The sequence below is a fragment of the Fulmarus glacialis genome, unplaced genomic scaffold (genome assembly GCF_000690835.1).
Source record: "Fulmarus glacialis isolate BGI_N327 unplaced genomic scaffold, ASM69083v1 scaffold39401, whole genome shotgun sequence".
In the NCBI taxonomy this organism is placed as follows: Eukaryota; Metazoa; Chordata; class Aves; order Procellariiformes; family Procellariidae; genus Fulmarus; species Fulmarus glacialis.
The window spans coordinates 20759-42265 of NW_009191591.1; the positions used below are offsets into that span (position 1 = coordinate 20759).

The window sequence follows — 21507 nt, forward strand, 5'->3', positions numbered from 1 at the left end:
AATCAAGATGTTGACAGATACTCACTTGTGTTTATTTGGGAAAATGAGTCACCACTGCATTGATGAACTTATTTTGTCAAATGATAAACACTGACATCAACAAAATAAATACTTGGGGAAAATATATACATCTGGTTTACTCTTCTAGTTTGTGTTGATTAATAACTCGTCTTGAAATCAAGACTTATCTTAACTTGTTCTCATTTCAGCTTTGGATAGATCACAGTCCAAGAGAGATGGAGGTTTTAAAAATAATTGGAGCTTTGATCATGCAGAAGAAAGTGAAGGAGATGCAGAGAAAGAGTAAGGATGCTTTTATCTAGGCTACTGAAAGTATAAGTGTCTATTTGTAAATAAATACTTTTTTGTAATTTCTTAATAAGAAACGATATGTAATATCTTAAAAATTTCAGTGATTAAGAAAAATTATTTCAAAGAAGTGACTATTTTAAATAGTGTTGCCGTATAAAAATGCATTATAATGTAAATTTAATTGTGAACATGGTGCTTACAACATAGGGCACAGTACATTTCAAAAGTGTTGCAATTGTCTTTGGAGCTACTGTGTAAGTCTAAGGAACACAGACAAGAAATATGTTAACATGCAAAGTAAGGAAATGGAAAGGTACGGTATCCAAGCAGCTTCAACTTTTCCTTATAGTGTTGATGCTCAGTACTTCACAGTTATGATTAAGGAACTTCAGTAGCTGTAGGCTTACATCAAGTTAAACTGAGCTTAGAAGACTCTGGGTTTTTCTCCCTTGTGCTTATCTCACTGGGTAGAGTTAAGGCTGTTTTTGATACCTGATCATTTATTTCTTTACTTAGTATGTTTGGATTTTGACTAAAACTTAAACCCTATGTGTGTAGTTTGAATACGTACTTTGTCCCTGTGACCTTTTATTGTTACTAATATGTTTTCTTGGTATTAATATATTTATTTCCAAAAAGACTAATGAATTGTTAAAAGAACAACAAGTTTCATGCATGAACAATGCATGTTATGTTTATTTGTTGTTCTTAGATATTTGGAGAGTAGGACCTACAAGTTTAAAAAGGATGCTATGGTTCTCTAATAAGGAGAAACTGAATCCTGTTGTTAAGTACAAAAATAATTCTTGTATGAATTTGTATCTTGACCTCTCTAATAGTTTAAAGAGACGACCATGGAGTTGCATTTTTAATAGGTAATATTTTGCTAAATACTGTGTGTTGGAAGGGAGATAGGAAAATAGATACATAACCACTTAGGCTGCAGCAGTAGGCTATGCTGTAATCTTACAAAAACATTAAGAAATGTGATCTTTTAGTCATTAAAAATGAGTTCAGGAGTTCATTGAAGTGTGAGGTAAGCATTAAGAGATTTGTCAAAACAGAACTGTATCAGAAGTTAAAACAGCTTTTTAAAAGGTTCTCAAACTAAGGGCGTTTTAATTTTATAAGATTAAGCTTGCTTTTTTTCTTAGCAATTTTACATCCATTTCTGGTGCACAGTAATATGTTTTAAGTGTGGTGGCAGTACATACAATACAGTTAGTATTTGCATTTTACTTGTCTTCGGAAATAAAAGTAATTCACATTTGTAAGCATAGCAGCTTTTTTTCTTCTAGTAATTTACTGCTGTTTTCCATCTGTCTCCAGCTGATGTTGACTTAAGAACACAGCATGAGATATGTATAATGTAGTGATGCTCAAAAAAAAAAAAGTTTGAAAAACTGATTATGGAACATCTGTTTTATATAATTGTATCTGAATTTAAGATGGTATTTCTGAGTGATTTTCATTCCTTTCAAATATTCTGGACGATAAACAGTTTTCCTATAGCCAGTATTGAAATTTTATTACTACTCACATCAGTAATTTGTTTTTATACCTGTGAATTATGCAGAATCTTACTTAGAAGTATTAGATAAAAAAGTATTTGAAAATTGATTTAAAGTGGAGATCCTGCCTTTTTTGCTTACCCATCCGCTGATACCATTTCAGGGAACTTCTCACTCCCTCCAAACAGCAGTATGTTTTAAGCTGCCCACATATTTACTTTTGGTAACACCTGCTTTGTGGTTTTTTTTAATGGCATTGTAAGTTTTGAGCATTTTGAAATAGTTTGTATATTTTGCTTTTCTGATACGTTTTTACTTTGTATAACAAAATACTGACAGAAGGGAATCTTTAGAAAAGAAATTATTTGACAGTAAATTGTCCTTTTCTTTTGAAATTCCCTTTACCCTTAGCAGAACATTTCAAAGAATAGCAGCTTTAGTTCATAGAACAGTTCCAGCATAAAGCTTTGTGTCCCCCCAATATTTTGAGTATATTATGCAATAAGTATGTATTCTGTTGATTTTTTTAAAATGTCATTCTTATTCGCTATGGTATAGTGATATTTACAAGCAATGCTTGTAATTTACAGCATTTCTGTGTGGAGAAAGGTGTAAATCTGAAGCAAGCATCTGGATGCATCTCATGCTTGTTACTGAGGCACTAGCACTTTAGTGTCTGACCTTATCACAGCTTTTTGCCCTCTTAATGGCAGACAATAAGTTTGTTTTGAACTGGCCCAAGAATAACATTCCAGCACTTAAAGGATAGGCTGTGTTCTTGTATTACCCCGTGAGATCTGTGCTAATGTTATTGGTCAGTACTAGATGTCTGCTTGGATTATCTTTCCTCAGTGAGATGAACACACAGTATGTGGCTAATGACCTCCTACCAAAGCAATTTTTAGAATAGGTAGATTATTTTAAAAGAAGCGTGGGGAAATTTGGGGAATTAGATGGGCTGTGTCATTAATGGTAAGATGTCAAGTAATGAACACGAAAAGAGCAAACAACTTTTGTAAACTGAAGAAGATTTGGAAAAATTAACGATCACCCAACACAATATATACATTTTTAAATGCTGCTAGAATTGATACTCGGCATGGAACTAGAGTTACGGAAATTCAAAATGGTAATTGACAAGTATCTTATCCCAAAGTAAATGCCTGCAGATAATCTTCAGTCCACTTGAAAGAGTAAAAGTAACATTTTTGATGATTTACAAGATTTGATCTACTTAAGATAGCAATCAAGATGATAGCAAGTGACTTGAGATTTTTCTTGCTTTGTACTTGGAGATCACACAGGAGAGGAACCTGTGTGTAGAAAAATAGAAAAAAAGACCGGTTGGTCAGTTGAACACACTGAAACCTACGTAGACTATCACAGAATGGATGGAAATGACGTGTATCTTATGTAGCAGAAGACATGAAAGATGGAAGACTTACGCAAACATGGCCAAAGTAATATATTAATTAAGTTGATTTCTGAAATTAACATGTTATAAGGTGCTTTCTAGTTTTACAGATGATTGTTCTTGAAGTGTCTTGGATAATTTATATTTACTTCCTTTTTAATATCTGGGTAAATGTTTTTGAAATATGTCGCAATATGCCCCACAGTGGATTTGTAAACTGATGGGGCCCAGTTTTCTCTTGGCTGTCATACTGTTTTTTTAATAGTCCAGACTTGGGCCTTCCACTGAGATTTGTTCAATAATAGCCTTATCAAAAAACTGAATACAAATAAATGGGCCTGGCTAATTTATTTGCACTATGGTATCCTTTCTTAACTAACATTTTCTTTCAAAAAGTTTTAAATATTTTTTTCCTTTTATTTAGGGGGATAAACTGCTTGTTCCCTTGTATTCCTGACTGGAAAAACAATTACACTTTTTGGGTTTTATTTCTGTTTAGCTTTTTTTCGATACTTTTTTCCTTTTAATTCCTTTCTCAAAAAAAAAAAAACCCCATACTTGTATAAATATTTTATGCTTCTTTTATGACCCTGTTAGTAAGGCACTGTAGCCTTTAAATTGATAAAAAACTTTTTGTTCAGAGCCTCAGTTCTTAATTTTTAGCAGTTTTAGTTAAGGTTATTTTTAAGGGATGGCATTGTGCATGAGTTGAATAATACCACTGCTTCTCTTGTGCCCCTGATATCAGGGCTTTTTTTCATGTGCTGCCTACCACCATGTAATTTAAAATAAAGAATGTACACGGTGCGCTGTGAGGGGAAATATAGCAGCCTCCTGTTTTTATATGTAAGGGTTTTCAGAAAGAAATTCCAATTACATTTGAAACGTGACTGGATCAGTTTGTAGTTGTTAGAAATACACGTGCAGCTCATTGGGGTGTAATCTCAGTGATCAACAGAGGTTTAAAGTTTGGGCTGCTTGTAGATAGTAGTAAAAATATGGTCTATAGAACTGAAGTATCTAACTAGCTATTGCACAGTTCTTAATGTTTTAAAACATTAAACAAATGGTAAATGATGAAATTTAAGTAAACAGAATATTTTTTTTTTCTTGTTCAATGCCTAAATTTGAATGCGTAATTATGAACTCCCTTTTGGAAAGAACTCTGTTTACCTAAATTACTTACTTCTATTTTTTTTTCTTAATTTTAGTAAAGACTTGACTTTCATTTGTTATAAAATTTTAATTAAAGTATTGAAAAGTTAGAAATTATTGTTCTAATGTGAAAATCTCTCTCTCTGGTTCCCTGGTTGAAAGTGACAAAGTGTGGAGGCATAGCCTCCTCCCAGCAAGACCACTGAGGTTTCATTTCAGTAGTGTTAAAATGTTATTGTCTGGTATGTGGGAGTGTGGTATAGTGGCGTTTTTTTTTCCTGTCTGTATAAATTGCATCTTTTAAGCAGGCAACGGATTTGTGACACATGAGCAAACAGACATTACTCAATTGCTATGTATTCTGTTCTCTGAAAATCCAATTCCCAAATATTTTTCTAGTCGTGTCATCTTAGTTGCATCATAACAGTTATTCTTGTTCAATTTGATTTACGGATTTTTTTCAGTGTTTCGTTCATTTGTAGTCTGTTACCTTCTCTTCTCTCTTACCCACCCAAACACCCTTTGTTAAAATGGTTGCAGTATTGTGGCATCCTGAAGCCCTAGAAGTATAGCCACTGTACAAGGGCATTTTGAAAATCATTATGATTTTTGTACGAGCTGGAGCTGAAGGGGGAAAATGTATCTAGAGGTGAAATGATCAGGCTAGGTCAACAGAATAGGTGAATGCCAGAGCTGCTGGTACCATAGGTTGCTATTCATGTCTGTGCTGCAGTGTGTTATTTATTCTTTAGGATTTAGAAGATTTCTGAAATTGTTAAACTCATTGTCTTCTGATGAAGAGTCGAGAAAGCTCAGTGAGCCTCCCTTGAAAGAATAATCTATCTTGAAAGAGAGTTTAAAAAAAAGTTACAGTATTTTAAAATTTTAATATCCATGGGTAGTCTGTACAGAAGTACAACTATACTCTTTTTGTCTTTGTGACATTTTATTTTTGAAATTAATGATGATCCACTACACTGTACGTTTTACCATTACGCACCTAGAATTGTTGTAGTCTGTAAACGAAAGGAAAATACAACAGTGCCACTGGCTACGTGTTGACATTTACATCATTCTTCCCATATCAAAACCAACTGTGCACACAGTCTTATCTCCTGAAGCTTCAGGGTCTGCAATTCTTACCCTATGAGTCAAGAACTTTTTTCTTTTATTTGATGTATGAATATCTGTATTGCATAAGGTGGAGAAATAAATTGTAACATGAAGGGAAATCTTGTGCATGGAAGAAGTTTTTAGGAAATTGGGGGGGGCGAGTGCTCAGTGGTTACCTTATATATGAAGAGCTGAAGTCACTATGTATATTTCAGTCAGCATGTCATATCTGCAGCTAAGAAATGTTTCCACCTTCACCTCCATCGTTGTTTTTCTGGTGCAGCTGTTCCCTTGGAACTCCTGGCATAACTGCTTGTATTCTTAAGTATTTCTGCCTGAATGATCTTAATGAAAAATCATGCAATTACAAGTTGGCTAAAAGCTGTATTTTTTGTTGCAGCCAAGAGAGGAGTAAGGATTACTCCTTATCAGGATTGATGAGAAGGGATTATCTGCAGGTTGCTTGTCCTGGAAGCAAGAATGTGTTAGCCTAATCTAGCTGCTATCAGTATAAAATGTATGATTGGGGTTTTAATTTAAATACTTAAGATTGTTTGAGGATAATTGCCTATTACTGAAAAGAGTACGTTTTCACAGTATCATGGGGTGGGTTTCTTTTTTTGTATCTTCTTCCCCATTATAATAGTTGAAGATTACACATAGATTAGACATAGAAGTACTAAAGAAACGTGTTTTAATGAGCACTTGAGCCAAACTGAATACACTATTTTTAGGAAGATGTATTTTGGCAGTAATTGCTATGGGATAAAATTTAGGTATACGTAAGTTCTTCTCCTAAAGCACTGTGAAGTTTTAAACCACATACTTGAACTTTGATATGCATGAAAAAACTAAGACTATGTTTTATAGGTTAATTTAGCGTTTGACTCAATTTATGCATAGGGTTATAGAATCTTTCATGATGTCAGTAACATTGCCATAACAATATTGAAAGTTCAATAGTATTCTCTATTTTGAATTAATACGATCCTTTTATTTTTGGTTTTTGTGAAATAATTTGATGTACACTTTAAGTTCAGGTTCACATAATACATCTGGACCACTACATTGCCCGCTTTATGTTCCTGTTGTTTTAGGCATATGTATACAATATATATATGATGCATTTAAAGAGGGAAGGGAAAAAAGCCTTTTGTGTGTTTAAAATGTTTTGCTGGTGCTCTGTTGCATTACAATGTATCTGCTTTTCTCTCCCACACCTATCTAGCGAGGCAAATCTGCTCAGCATAGATGACAGTGATGGGCCTTTCAGTCCCAATGAAGAAAGAAAGGCAAGTATTCTGTTTATCTCGTGGTGAAAATGTATCTTTAAAGCTTGCTAGGTTCTTAAACAATGTTGCATAGTCATCTGTGTGGTATTACAAAATGGAAGTTTATGTGTTGATATAGCAACATATGCTCAAGCTGAATATCTGCCGACCCTTAATGTCTGTGTTCCTCTTACTCCTATAGATCTTGTTTGTTTGTATAGTATTCTGAAAATATGAGCATGAATAACTAGTTTTAAGTTTAGACAATTATCATTAATGGGATTATATTTTTAATTGAAAATATTAATCATTATATCCCATGATTGCTTACTGTCATATTCCCAATTTTGTATGCGTATATATGTGTGTGTGTATATATATAAAAAAAAGGAGAAGGTACATAGGCAACACCTATGCTTTTTGTGGTTTTTTTTATGTATACTGAAATAGCTTACAACTGCAAGATGCTTCATAAGACTTTGAAGAAATTCATATTTTGTTTAGTAAGGACTTCTAGTGAGTAAGGGTGTAGACAGGGTATATTTTACATGAAATTTGGTACAAAAGCAGTCTGAAAATGAAGCCAATATTTATATAAATATTTTGTAATTCATTTTTTCCTTTTAACTTTTATGTGTGCATTTTAATATATGTGAATTCTGTTGTTACAGTCACTTCGTTGTCGGCCTGGAGCTGTCGGCACCAGTGGTGATTCCATAAAAACGTATGCAAGGCGAGGCAAAGCTGGAAGCTTGAGACTTTTTAAAGGGAACTCAATTGGCCTCAACATGATGGGAAATAGCAAGAAACTGAGGTACTACATTTAGTTTTACATTTACTTACCTACTTGATCATTGATATAAATCAATGCTAAATGAACAGAACTTGTAGTACATTTGCATTATCTGCTGTGCATTTTAAGAAGCTATGCCATTCTGTGCTTCTGAGCAAAGATAGAAAGCTAGATTGTTAAGGTCTTTCTTCTTCCAAACTGTTAAATAGCACATTAGTAAAATACCAGAAGATTATTAAAATAGAGTTAGAGCATTCACTAGCATACTTGTCAGTGCTTTACCAATGTTGTCTGCATGTGCTATTGTTTCCTCTATACAGTGCTAGCCGGTAGAAGAATATTTCTTAACATCCCCATCAGGAATTTCTTCTTTCCATGACTGTGAATTGCCAACTCAGGTTAACTCAGGATGCATTTTCTGTTTTCCTTACTGTAAGATACCATTTGATTTAGGAGTCACTGACTATTCCTTTAAAGGATTCAGCAAATATCCATACTCCTACATGATAGCTTGAGATTGTCACTTGCTGATTTAGAGCTGGCAAGGAACAGTGTTTAAGCATTCAGTGCTGTACTTGCTTGTTACTACTGTCCCTGGCTTGTAACAGACTGATCTCTTTATTTAGTATATAATAAAAAGTGATACGTTCATGTAACATTCTCTGGGAGTGTTTCATATTGCTGAAGTGCACTCAATTTGGTTACCTTTGCAGGAAGGAAAAATTCATAAGATAGCTAGTCAGCAAATATCTAACCCATACGTAGCTGTATGAGGGATGTCCTTGTATTCATTCTTGCATGCTGATCCATAGAGCATTGTTGGTTAGTGGGACCATCTTATCACAGAGTTACTTGAGAAAATAAATCCTTGAAGTCCTTTGTGATGTGTGTCCTCTCCTGCTGTTCTGATCTTTAAGCCTAATGTACAGGAACAAATCTAGAATTTCCAGTCTGGACTGGTGGTCCTTCAGCGTGATAGAGAAGAATGAATATAAGAATTGTACATACTTCAGTCAAAATAAGGACTCCTCTTGCCTTTATGTTGTAATTGTAAACTATTCCCACAGATTAATCTATCTTGTTGAATTTCAAAACCTAGATGACCCTTCACTTACTACGTTAACCAAATGTGATACATACTTCTCTATTTTGGTTTTTCTGTAGCTTGTGGATGGTCTTAAATGCATGCATACTCTTAAATAAAAAAAAAAAAGAAAAAAAACCCAAACAACAAACCCAAAACAAAACTAACCCCCACAGATCCTGAATTTTCTGATAAAAGAAGGCCAGTTATGAACATTTTCTTGTTAGGGACTACTGCTGTAAGGACCGCATAAACGATAGTTTAGCTTATTAGGTGAATGAAGGATGTTCTTATCCTGCATTCTTTTTTTTAGTGGCTTAGTTTTGACAAAGAACAGTGAAACTTTCACTGAAGAGTAAGATTCTGCACTTGTAATAGTTCAAGTTATCGTTATTATAACCAACATGCCATTGTATAGGGGATTGTTTGGGTATATGTAATGTATGTTTGGAACAGTAACTACATGATATTAAGTATTGTATACTAGGTTATTTTGAATAAGCTTAAGTGTCTGTCTTTAATACTTTATTTATGTTTTTTTAACTTTTCAATAATGAACTTGTCTGAAGAATCATGATTTCTAGCTAAATGTTATATTAATGAAGACAAAAAAGGCATGTAGATTTATATAAAAGTATTACTCTCCCATCCCGTCACTGTTTAAAAGTTCACCTCTGCCCATAGAGTTTTCTTGTATAGGGTTTGTTCATATAAACCTAAACCAACATCACTTCCCGATGTCCAATGAAACATAAAAACAACCACTGCATTCTCTCCACAGATGTTTCAGACCTGATCAGATGAGATCCACAGATCAGACATGATCAGACATTTACAAAAAAGATCTCACTGAGCTTTTTGGTGAGAGTGCACCTACATTTTCCCTTCCTTCCTTTGATGGGAATACGGACAATGTCTTGGTTTTTGAGATAGATTAATAGGATGTTATGTGGAACTTTAAAAGCTTTTTTAAAATATAATAGATCTAATAATGGCAAGTTTTTTTGTTATAGGTTAAAAGTTGTGCCATTGCACGGGAGTCTGTTGTTTTTCAACACATTCAAGCACTTCCTTGGCAGCTCTTGCTAATGCTGAACATATGGGTACTTCCTTCCATCCCTTTTTTTAATTCTTTTTACATTTACACAAATTAGCACAGTACTTCATTATCCTTGATTTATGCTATGCAAATGATGTTTTGTGTTTCAGTCTTTAATTTTTAGTACACACAACAGATTTATAAGATTATATCCAGATTTCTGGCTTGCTCCTCTTCAAATTGGCCAGTTCTTATGGAATCACCCTGGTTACTTCCATTCTTTAGGATTCTGTTCTTGAACATAAAGATAAAAATGCCTGTTACAGATCTGTCAGGACTACTTTGCTCTGTTTCAGTAGTGAAGAAGCCCGTGCACGTACATTATATTTGTTGTTTGTTTTGAGTACACCTAACCATTTAAAATAAGATTCCTCTAATCCTCTGGAAACTAGAACTTTCTTCTGTCTGGCTGTGGGGTTTGTAGTGAAATCCTACCTTACTACGTAATTTTTTTCCCTTTTCTGTTAAAGCAGTCATACTTGACTGTGTATGTGTGTGTTTTTCTTAAGTTTCAGAAAGGTATGTGGGTTTTATTTTGTTTTTAAGGTAAATAATTGCTGAGGTTTTTTTAGACAGTCTAAGCATTTAGTTCAGACATTCTGTTACTTGGGCTGGGACTGCCTTCTATTGACAAATACTACATTATAAACCTAAGACCTAGGACGGTTTATAAAATTCAACTAAAAAAAGTAGAATCTGTTGTATGTATGTTACCTTACCTAAAGGTCACATCATCTTCTTTGAAAGCAGGCATCCACCTTCTCTCTAGTACTGAGCTGCATGCTGAATTTAAATGGAAAATATAAGTATCCACCACCTTCTTAATAAACTGTCATTAATGAAGGAATTTAGTTGGGAATAATGGATGTGTGTAGGCCACTGTGACTGCTGTAAACACTTGATGTTTGATTAAAACTCATACTAATAACATTATTTAACTCCTGTTCAGGTTTTGGTCACTAAGTCTGCTTGGAAATGTGATTATGCTATAAGTGATTATCTTGATTTAATAACTTAATTGTGATAGTGTTATATCTTTCATAACACATGTATCGCAACAAAATCCCCAAATCAGTAAAGGTTTGTGATCCAGTCACTGTGGTGAAGATTGGTGGTGTGTTCACTTTGCAATACAGCATGGAAGGCGCTTAATAGTTATCCTTTCAATATTTGGACTCTTCAACAAGAGAAAATTCTGAAGGTTGATTATGCAGTTAAGCTGCTAGATTAAGATCAGTACTTGAGTACAAGAAGATCAGATACTTGGGATTCTTGAGCTGTTCATGGTGATTTTTATCACAAAGTTGAAGTCTCTTTTTTTTCACCTTGTCTGCAGAATAGGGATTAAAAACTCTTCAGAATGGTGGGGCTTGACTCAAATTAGTATTATTGTAGTACAATATTCCCTAAAATTCAGGGAATGAGTGATAGGAAGAAGGGATATGCAATGACAGTGAGAAGGAGTTTTCCCTGTACATATCCACTTGCGTGTACAAAAATTTAAACCAACCAAAAAGTTGTCATCTGTTATCTGGTTAAGCAAATCCAGTATCAAACCCTAACTTAACCCTAATAGTTTTGTTGTTTGTTTTTTTTTTAATCATGAGTTCTTACTTTAAATTGCTTTTATCTTTGCTAGTTTTCAATAACTTGTATCAAATTTCTCACATTATTAATTATCCTTTAGATTTTTTTTGTAATATTTTGCAAAAAAAGTTATTTGATGAACAGCAGAATTAATGTAGTCTGTAGTTGTGTCCTGTGTTTCTGAAATGTCATGCTTCCATTACTTCTAGATCCATCCCTTTGCCCAGTGCAAGATTCCTCTGTGCTTTCCCTTTTGAATCTGTGGTGTTAAGAAGTTCCTAGGATCAGCTGATAGAATGTGATAGTGTAACCTTGTTTCCATCAGAGCATAGACTTTAAATGATTCTGTGGTTTCTGAGATCACATCAAGGAGACATGTATAGTTAATATATTGCAAGTTCTTTGAGGCTTCTAGAACATTTGTTCTTTCAAAGAACTTTCTGTCCATTACATCACCCTGGTTTTAGTGTTGTATGTTAATTTTCTCGAAACTGTGCTGAAACTTGCAAACCCAGATTTCAGTTCGGATGTGCCCATTTTGCAACTCGCTAGGACTTTATAATTAAATTTCCTGGTGATTCTGTCTGCACTGGGTATGTTCTATTCAAAGAACAGGATTATAGAGCAGATTGTATTTTACAGCTGTCCTACCTGGAAACATATCTGACGCCATATGAACCATTTAAGTGTGCCATCTAGAACAGTCTGCTTTGACTCAAATCTGATCACCCAGCAGGCTGTGATATTCTGTTCCAGCACCTACTGGAGTTTCCCACTGCTTGAGTGCGAGGCAGAAAGCAGAAGCGCTGCTTAACAGTTTTTTGTGCTGCGGGGGCACAAGACTTAGAGTTTCCCAATCATGATAGTTTGGCAAAGCTCAGATTCAACAAATAAAATGATAAAACATGAGATAGGTGTGTTTATAGAGTTGCTTGCTTGTTTAAACTCCTTAAGCAATTGAGAAGGCGTTCCTGCACTCTGCTTGTGTTTTCTTCTCTAGTACCTCTTTCAAAGACATTAAACTGGAAGCCAGAGAGGATTTGAGACACCATAAAGTATTTAGGGCAAGAGGCTGTCAGCTTTTTATTTCTCGGGTGACAACATTAAACAGAAGGTTGACTGTAAGTCAGTTTGGATGATGACTGACCAGCTGGAGTTGGTTGAAAGTGTTGGGATAGTGTTGACTTGGAAGTGTGTGGGATGAGTGTCTTTGCTTTCAAGAGGTTGGTGTTTGAATGGGATGCTGTTAGGTTAGTTTTGAGGAAGTTGAACTGTTAACTCCATTTATGATGTTTCTAAACTTCATATTCTAGAAAAGAGAGTTTTACCATTTGGTTGGTTTTGATAAGTCTTGTTCTGTTATGTTCATGGTTATGTTATGATCAGTCAGATCATAACAGTCGTCTTATGATCAGTCAGAAATGCTCTGAAAGCTTCTAATATTGACTTACGATAATCAATATAAGGCTCCCAGAAGGGTTTGTAATGCTAAACTGAAAAGAAATTTAAAAAGCAAGCTAGCAGTTTGCTCACTTTCATCTTTTGGGGGAATGTAAAGGAAGGATTAGGAATTGGTTGTCAGGTTTTTGGAGAATTTTGGTACTTGGTTTTTTTCATTGTTCACAACAAGACCCCCAATGACAGGAGCAAAACTTCTGCTGAATAATATTTCTGAGAAATAGTATTAATCAATCAGAATGCTGTTTCACATCATTTTATTTAGTGCAATTAAAATTTCCAAGCAATTTTGCAAGAAAAATGTAAGCATTGTATTTCCATAATTTGAAATTTCCGTAATTTTGCATTATCAACATGCTATTAAAAGTTCCATGTTTTTTGAACATTTCGAATGTAGTGTTGTGTGTCCTGTCACAGAAGTGTGCAGGATAATTGTTAGGGTCCAATGATCTTCAAAGGAGTACTATATTATTTATCTACCATATCTTTATATCAGCTTTTACTAGGGAGGATAATGGGTAAGTAATCTTCTCTCCAGAATTACTTGTTTTACAGAGTAATGAGATTACAGTGTCAAAAGGCAACAAGTGAAGAAACCAAAGAAATGCTAAAAGACATTGGTGAATATGCTCTCTCTGTGCAGAGTCCTGCTGAGATACTTGAGCACCTGAGAATCCTTCTCTTTTCTTTTTGAGATGTGTTGTGTTGTTTCAGTTACCAGCCATCTTACATCCATAAATTTGCTGCGTTTATTTTCCCTTATGAGTAATAAGATGAGGGAAAATCCTGAATGTGCAATTCAATCTGTTCACGTTATGTCCTTTAAGTCGTATTAAAGAAGTTAATATTATGCCGTAATAAAATGTAGAGATGGAAGTATAAAATGAATTATAAATGGTTATAATTCATTAAAAAAGGCAGTGTCTTTTTGCAGTGACAGGGTTGAGTAAAGGAGAGCCGGTTCACAGTGTTTTGAATGGTGATAAAATTTTAAAAAATCTTTACCTTTTCTTCTGGGGAAAAAAAATAATTGTATATATTCTTATTTGTCTATTTTATTCTAGGACTGAATGTTTTTATGCCTGTCAAAGGATCCTAACAAGTTGTATTATTGATTCAGAAATACTTTGTTGATTTTTGGTTTTGTATGGCTGTTATTGTAAAAGCAAGACACCACCATTTTTAGCTAAGACACCAGAGTCTTTTCTTAAACCATTTTTCTGTATGTTTGCAGTGAAAATGCTCAGAATATGTCTTGTCCTGTAACTGTGGTACATGGTAGACGTTTTCACCATGCGCATGCACAGACAGCAGTAGTAAAAACAGCAGCCCAAAGGTAAGACTAAGTACATTTCCTTCTCCAGATGTTCCCACTGTAAAAAGTCCTTTCTGGTTTTGTATGTAATGGTTTTCCTTATGCTATGAAATGTTTTAAGGAAACATGAGTAATTACAGGGTGCGTTCTTGATCCTGAGCTTTGATCTTAATTACTAAAGTTTCATAAAACTTACCATTTAGGAATTATTATTATATAATCTTAGGATTTATTAATTTTAAAGCACACTATGACACATACTCAGTAGGAGTGCACCTGCTAATGTAAATATGTTTAGAAAATACTTTGAAATGGACAAACATAATATGTAGTAGAAATTAACATAACTGACAACATGATCATCAAATACTAATTCACAGCAACTCCAGCTTGTATAAGATCCATCTAAAGATTAAGTTATAGAGCTGTTGATCATATGTACTCTGTAAATACAGCATAAAACATATACAGTGGAACATCTAACAGAGGCAAGGTTTTGCATTTATGTAAATAGTTGTTAGAATGGATGACTGGAAACTGGGGAATCTCACTCAGCCATGCTAAATTAAACTTCATTGGTTTGAAAACTTAAAACTACACCAGACTTCTATAAATTGCAGGGTTGTTTTAAGACTTTTTTACAGGCTTTTCACACCCAATGTGTGTCACAAACATATGAGCTAACCATCGCTTTAAGGAATTTTCTTTCAAAGTTTGTTCATTCAGAGCTCTTTTTATGTATGAATTTCATGGATTTCCACTAGCCCACATGAGTGCTTCATTCTGTCAGCATTTTGTAGCCTCCTTCTTCTGCCCCCTTTTTTCCTCTCTGTTTTTTAGTGTAGATTTTTTGGGATGATGGGATCATGTAGGCATCATCCTCTTTTTCATCCCACTTCCCTCACTTTGATTTGCTATCTTCAGAAAAAGAAAGCCCATATGCTAATGTGAATGAATGATGTGACCCAAACATGTATTAGGGTAATCTGGCATTGAAGAAACAGACTGAAAAATGGATTTTGCAGTCCTGTCCCTGAGGACCTACATCATTATTGCCTCCTTCCATTTCAAACTGTACTATCATCTGTAAATGGAAAATAGCATGGGCATTTCATTCCCCTTAGTAATAGCAGATGCAGTAGTAGGGATCTCACTTTTCTTTACATTGTTTCCCATCATTGCAAGGCAGGGATGACTGAGGAGGATTGGTAGAGCTTTTCCCACAAATTAATCTGAAAGGACGAGGTTTATGTTATCAGTGTGGTTTAGGCTGAACCAACTGTGCTCTTTTCTTACATGCAGTCCTTTTTAGAATATTTTTGTTCAATGTTCCATTGAGGAAAGCATGGGGCATCTCTAAGCATTCATGCCCTTACCTTTGACTTTTTTTTTTTTTGGTAATTCTAAGGGATAAAATCTTGATCTGCAGTGCTAATTAAAATGATTTGAAGTAAGCAAAATCATGCAAGACTGCTCTTTCTTGCATCTCTGAATGTTGATCTTAATAATATTAGTGTACTTGATTAAGATTTGTTGTGAGATGGTTCTTTGAAACAGCCAGTCAACATGGATTCATCTTACTTAGTTAAGTGCTGTAGACTTCTTCAGCATGCAAGAGAGTCCACTCAAGAGATTCTTAATCTTGAGGGGACGTTAGACTTGCCTGCTTGCCTTTCTCACCTGTGGGACCTGCTGCTTTATAAACCTACCACGTAATGTGGAAAAAAAAAAAAATAGCAACTTCATATGTGTGACACACAGAAAGAAAACTAATGAATAATATAGGCAAGCTGAATATTGCATGAAGTAATTGGATAGTAGTCATCTTGAATGTTTCTAAATATGTTTTCTTTTAAGGTTGTTATTGTAATTCATTTACATTAACAACAGACAATTAACTCTTACGCTAAGAATATTTTTTGAGTTTCAAAGGCAGGAAATAGTCATAACAATTCCAGGCAATGCTTTGCTACTGGAGGATGTCAGAACCAGCATGATATAATTGACTGAGGGTGAGCTTTACAGAGGAACTGTGCAAAGGATATATAATTCCAGTATCTTTTGCCAGTTGACTCAATTGACTATTTTTAAAAAGCTTCTAAATCTGTTTCTCAGTTAGAGGACTGAAAATTAGTAGAACATGGGCTCCTGTCATACTGGTTTTTTTTTTTAATTAAAAAATAAGAGGGATCTCAAGGCTACTTGATATGGAAAATGTAGGTTTATGAATGAGAAGACAGTAGTTCTTAGAAAAAATATAAGTAAAATAGGACTATTTAAAACTGTTCATAATACAAAATTCCAGTGCATATAAAGTGGGTAATTGTTTTGGTCATGTATTTTTAGTTGTGTGGGAATTTTTTTATCTCTTTTTTTGCTAGTTTTTACTGACCTTAGGCAGTAGTTGAGTTTAAAAGTAAATTCTAATGGTGCCTCCTCAGAAAGGAGTATATGCAGAAAATGTGGGTGGCAAACCAAGAATAAAATTGTAGGTATATATCCAGACAAAGAAAAGCTGGTAGCATGGAAATTGAGTTCTAAGATGTTGGGGTTTTTTTCCTATACTAATTTACAGGCAACACAAAATTGTGTTCTTTTACTACATTGTTTGCATTTGTAGAATTGTTTTATGGTATGGTGATTGGTAACAACATGGGGAAAATAGTTTTAACTAACCTTATATATTGTTATTAAATCTGTAGTGGATTATTGAAAGGATAACCAAAAATAAAAACATGATTAAATTAGTTCTGAGCAGATTGAGTCTCTGGCACTGACGTTACAGATTCTGTTATTTATACTGGATTCTTTGGGTGGGGATGGTGTCACGTGGGGGAAGCTAATTATGAAACTCAGTTGTGATCCTTATCAAGTTGCATTCAGAGCTTGTGATGTATACTGTACTTCTCATCTCTTTCTCCAACTTTTTTGCACATGCATGTTAATTTAAATTCTGGCTGAGTATCTGTTGCACTCATATTTAAAATATAAGTTTCCAGTTCAACAAAATTGGGCATTTCAAAATAATATTTTTATAAATATTATTCATGTTTTTTCCAGTGGAATCTGGGGATGAAATTAAAATTTGTTCACTTCTGATACAACAGATTTTCAGATATAGCTTAGCTTAGTGTTGTAGTTGGTTCAGACTATTTTGCTTCATTTAACGGATGCATAGTTCTATCTTATGCTATTGACTGACTGTTCCCTAAGACTTGGCATTGGAATAGCATGTATGTACAGCATATCTAACAAATCTTATGCAGGAGCTGCATGAAGCAATTTGTAGGGACGCTGCTCTTGGATCTGTTCTGGATTCTCATTTTGTAATCTCCTCCGAGATGTAAAAGTGAGAATTCTTTTAAATGCATTATATTAATATGGAATTTTAAAACAAGCAGGTGAGGCATTTAACGTAATGACAGTGTACAGTGTCAGGCATTCTGGAAATTTTTTCCTGCCTTTAAGTTTCCTTAGCATTAAAATTTACAATTTTTAACAGCGCCTGTAAGCAGTTACTCCAAGTTACATATTAACTGTGCCAAGGATACAAAGATACTGGATATGGCTCCATACGGACATGGTTTGGATCTGACTGGATTTATAAACTCAGATGTGACCTGCACAAAAACAGTGTTTATTGTTTGTAAAGGCTAGCTCCAGTTGGAAGCAATTTTTCCCCACTTTCATGCAGCATTGGCTGATTACCCCCAGCCCAGTCTAAGTTACAGTGGTCACATTCAGTTTTGAATTCCTTTTACTCTCTTCCTAGAGCCCTGTGGAGATTGAATATGATTTAATACTGCATTCTGTAGGATTATCAGGATTACCTTCTTACCTGGTTTACTTTCAATCCTGCTGTTCCTCTGGGTAACAGAGAGTTAGAGAGAGTTTGCTCTATTCTTGAGTGTTCTGTTTGTGAAAAGGAAAGGAGAATGAGTTTATATTACTCTGTAGTATCATTACTCTGTTTAATATGACTGAAATAAAACAGGAAACAGTTTTAATTTGTTCTGTTTTAGAATAGTGTTAGTGTAATGTATGTACAACAGAAGTTTGTTAGGCTTTTGATATTTGGGAGGAACAGCCACATAGATTAAAAGCTTACAGCATTCCATATTGCAAGTTTTGAAAAGGCAGGAGAGGTAAAGATACTGTTTTCAAGTTGTCTTCGTGCTGTGCTTAGTTAGATCTATTTTTATATCGGTCCTGGTATACAAACGACCTGAGTTGTGAGCACCAGCTACGTTCACTGATGTTAAAGGAGACATTTCTGAAACTAGTGGCCCTAATTCTTAAATATTTTTGGAGATTCTTTTTAGCCAAAACCTCAGGAGGCTGGTTGCTTATGTTTATCCTTCTCTATCCAGTAGCTGATTGCATGTGCTCTCCTAAATATTTAAGTAGTGCTTTCTGAATTTTTTTTTTCTCAGTTTAAACACTTAAATATTTTTTTTGAATAGTTGGAAACAAGTTGTTATGTACGTTTGTTTTGTCTTCTTTTGCATGGCGATCAGGGATTAGAAATGAGGCTTGATTTTAATTTGTATATTAGGATTCTGTCATGTCAGGTTCTACATTGCAATGAATGAAGTGAGATGACCAGGTTGAATTCAGAATTAATCAAATTTTACACGTTGAAAAAGAGGCAAGACAATGTAGTATTTAGACCACTGACTGTTGCTGTTTGTGAAGTAACATTTGTTTATGCATTTATAATTACTGTTACAAAAATGCTGTGAAAAATAATAAAGCTCATTTGAAAACTAGTCCAGTGAGTGCAAGAAGCAATGAAACAGTTATAGTTTATATTTAATAACTTTTGAATGTAGTGATGTGCAACACATGTGGGGCTTTGCATCTTATGTTTTTTTTTCTTTTTTCATATTTTAAGCAATCTGGACCGAAAGGAAAGGTAAGCTTACTGTTGATAAAATGAGCATGGCAATGAGCATTAAGAAAATTAACTGAATGAGTGCTTTATGAATGCTAGTTAAAGAATATTCAGTCCAGTCAATCATATCTGCTCATTTGTGAGGGGGGTTGGTTGTTTTTGTTCTGTTTTTTGTGGTTCACCTACTCCCTTTTACCAATAAAGGACCTTCGCATCCCTCTCTAAATAATGCCATGTTAATGCCATGAACTTTGGGTACATTTCCACTGGAAATTTCTCTCTATTTATATATCCAATGTGAAAATAGATAAATTTTAACTTTTTCTAGAATTTAAGAACTCACTGCTAATTCTTTTTGTAGAGCAACAAACTTTGTGTAATAGAAGTGTTCTGAAGCATATCTTAGTAGGGTGTTTAACAGCTTTCACTCTGTCATCTCAGCTTGGTTTGAATAGCATTAAAGGTTTTTGTTGCATTACTGTGTACATTCTGTTGATGAAGTGTGGACGTTAAAGCATTTAACAGCAAATGTATAGCAAAACCAGGCACACTGTAAAGCTTAATTCTCACTCATTTTGCTTCTCTTTTACTGCTTTTAATATTTTGTTAGCAATATGAAATACCATACATATCTTTTTCTTTCTATATAGCTTAAGTTTATATGTTAGTGTAAATGTTTTGTTGATAGTAAGGAATTTATTGAGTTTTTGTAAATATCCGGTCTATGTAGGTGGTTTTGGCAGTATATGCTTGATATCAGGTTGAATTGTTTAAACAGTGTATATAATGTTTAACCAATAATGATATAAATAACACAGAAATCTAGTGTAGGTCTGTTCTTTGTGAATTCAGGATTTTCTAGATTTATTTCAAATTCAGTAGTAAAATCAAGCCTTTCTGTTTTACTTCCTTTTGTTATTTCTTAAAAGAAATAATCAGAGAGATACTCACCAGTTAGTTTTGGCCCGCTCAGAAAAGATTTGATCATCCTCTCGCTGCCTGGGCGTTGAGTTCATGTATTTTTTTCCTGTTTTTCTTTGTGCTGCATTTATGTTATTAGTTAACCATTCAGCTATTAATGTTTTTAATTTGGTAGTGTATGTCGTAGAAAGACTATGGTTGAGTTGCATGCTGGTAATCTTAGTTTTCCCTTGGGGACACCTGCTGCTTCATAACCCAGTACTATATTCAAGTACCATACTATAGTTCAGGACTCTCTAGAGTCCAGACTACTTCAGTATTTTTGTCATGTCTGTTGCAGGAAGAGCCTGATCTTTCTTGGTCTTGTAATTAATGTTTTGCTGTTTGATGCTTTACTGCTTCTTGAGGTTGCTTTTACTTAGGTTTTATACCATACTATATCCAAGTATCATAATCCAATACAGTATGTTCTTTTTTCCTTCCCTGCTTTTTGTTGCTGGCCTAGCAGGGGAAGATGATTTAGGCAGGAGCTGCTAAATTTAGTTTTAATCATTACCATCATGATAAGTGTAGCTGCAGCTCCTGACTTTCTGGGCCAAATGGGGCTATTGACCTGCATACTAAAAACCCAACTCCCTGTGCTGCTGCTTCTCTCTTTCAGTCGTTGACTTTTGTACTCTGCTCTTCCTATAAGACACACTGAAGGTACATCTCACCTCAGCAGCTTGGTGCTTCCTATCTTATCATGCTTTACTCTGTTTTTGTGTAATGATGTAGAAACCAACACCCTGCCTGCAGTGGTATACTTCCAAGGAGCAGTATACAGAGGCAGAGTGAAGAAAGACTGTTAGGAGTTGGTGCAGCCTTGCACATACATGGTATTTTTGATGTGGCTTATACCAGATCGTGGGTAGTTTTGAAAGCTCTGATCTAAGACAGCACTGTATCCTAAATTCCCTGATCCAGATGTTTCTTTAGGTTTATTCCTTTCTGGCATAGACAGAAATTGTCCCCATCCTATGCGTTCCCCCTTCCCCCCCCCGCCTTTTTTTTCCCCCCCTAGAGAAGAAATTTTAATATGAAAATTCCACTTTGGCTGGAGGGTGTCACAGAGGTCTGTCTACCAGCTCAAGGTAAAGATAGTAAGGTCCAGTTCCATCAGGAAAGGAATATGGCAGTAGTCTTGAATGTGTGCTGAAAATACTAAATCAGTGACACTGTTCTGTCTGGGCAAAACATGTTTAGTCAAGAATGCTATAGCATTTAGCTGTTAAGATGTGTCAAAAGTTCAGGACTCTCCACAGTCCAGACTACTTCGGTATTTTTGTCATGTCTGTTGCAGGAAGAGCCTGATCTTTCTTGGTCTTGTAACTAATGTTTTGCTGTTTGATGCTTTACTACTTTGAGGTTGCTTTTATCAACTACTGGTCTACCTCCCTTGTACTTATAAAGGTATTAAAATCATAACTGCTTATAATGGATGAGATAAGTGAGATGCCTAAAATGATTTAATCTCTTGAGCATGGAGCTTTGTTCTTCAAGCAAAATCTAAATCTCGTAAGAAATATTTTTAGGAAACC

The 21507-nt window shown here is 34.7% G+C and overlaps 1 protein-coding gene across 1 annotated transcript in view; it reads left to right on the forward strand.

Moving 5' to 3' along the window:
* Positions 1-214: 214 nt before the first annotated feature.
* The window catches only part of LOC104083316 (sentrin-specific protease 6-like), a 50521-nt gene continuing 29228 nt past the window's right edge, over positions 215-21507 (forward strand). The window contains 5 exon segments of the mRNA XM_009586755.1: positions 215-303; positions 6734-6797; positions 7448-7590; positions 14032-14133; positions 19007-19027. Of these exon segments, the coding sequence (XP_009585050.1) occupies positions 7565-7590; positions 14032-14133; positions 19007-19027 (149 nt within the window). The 5' untranslated portion in view covers positions 215-303; positions 6734-6797; positions 7448-7564.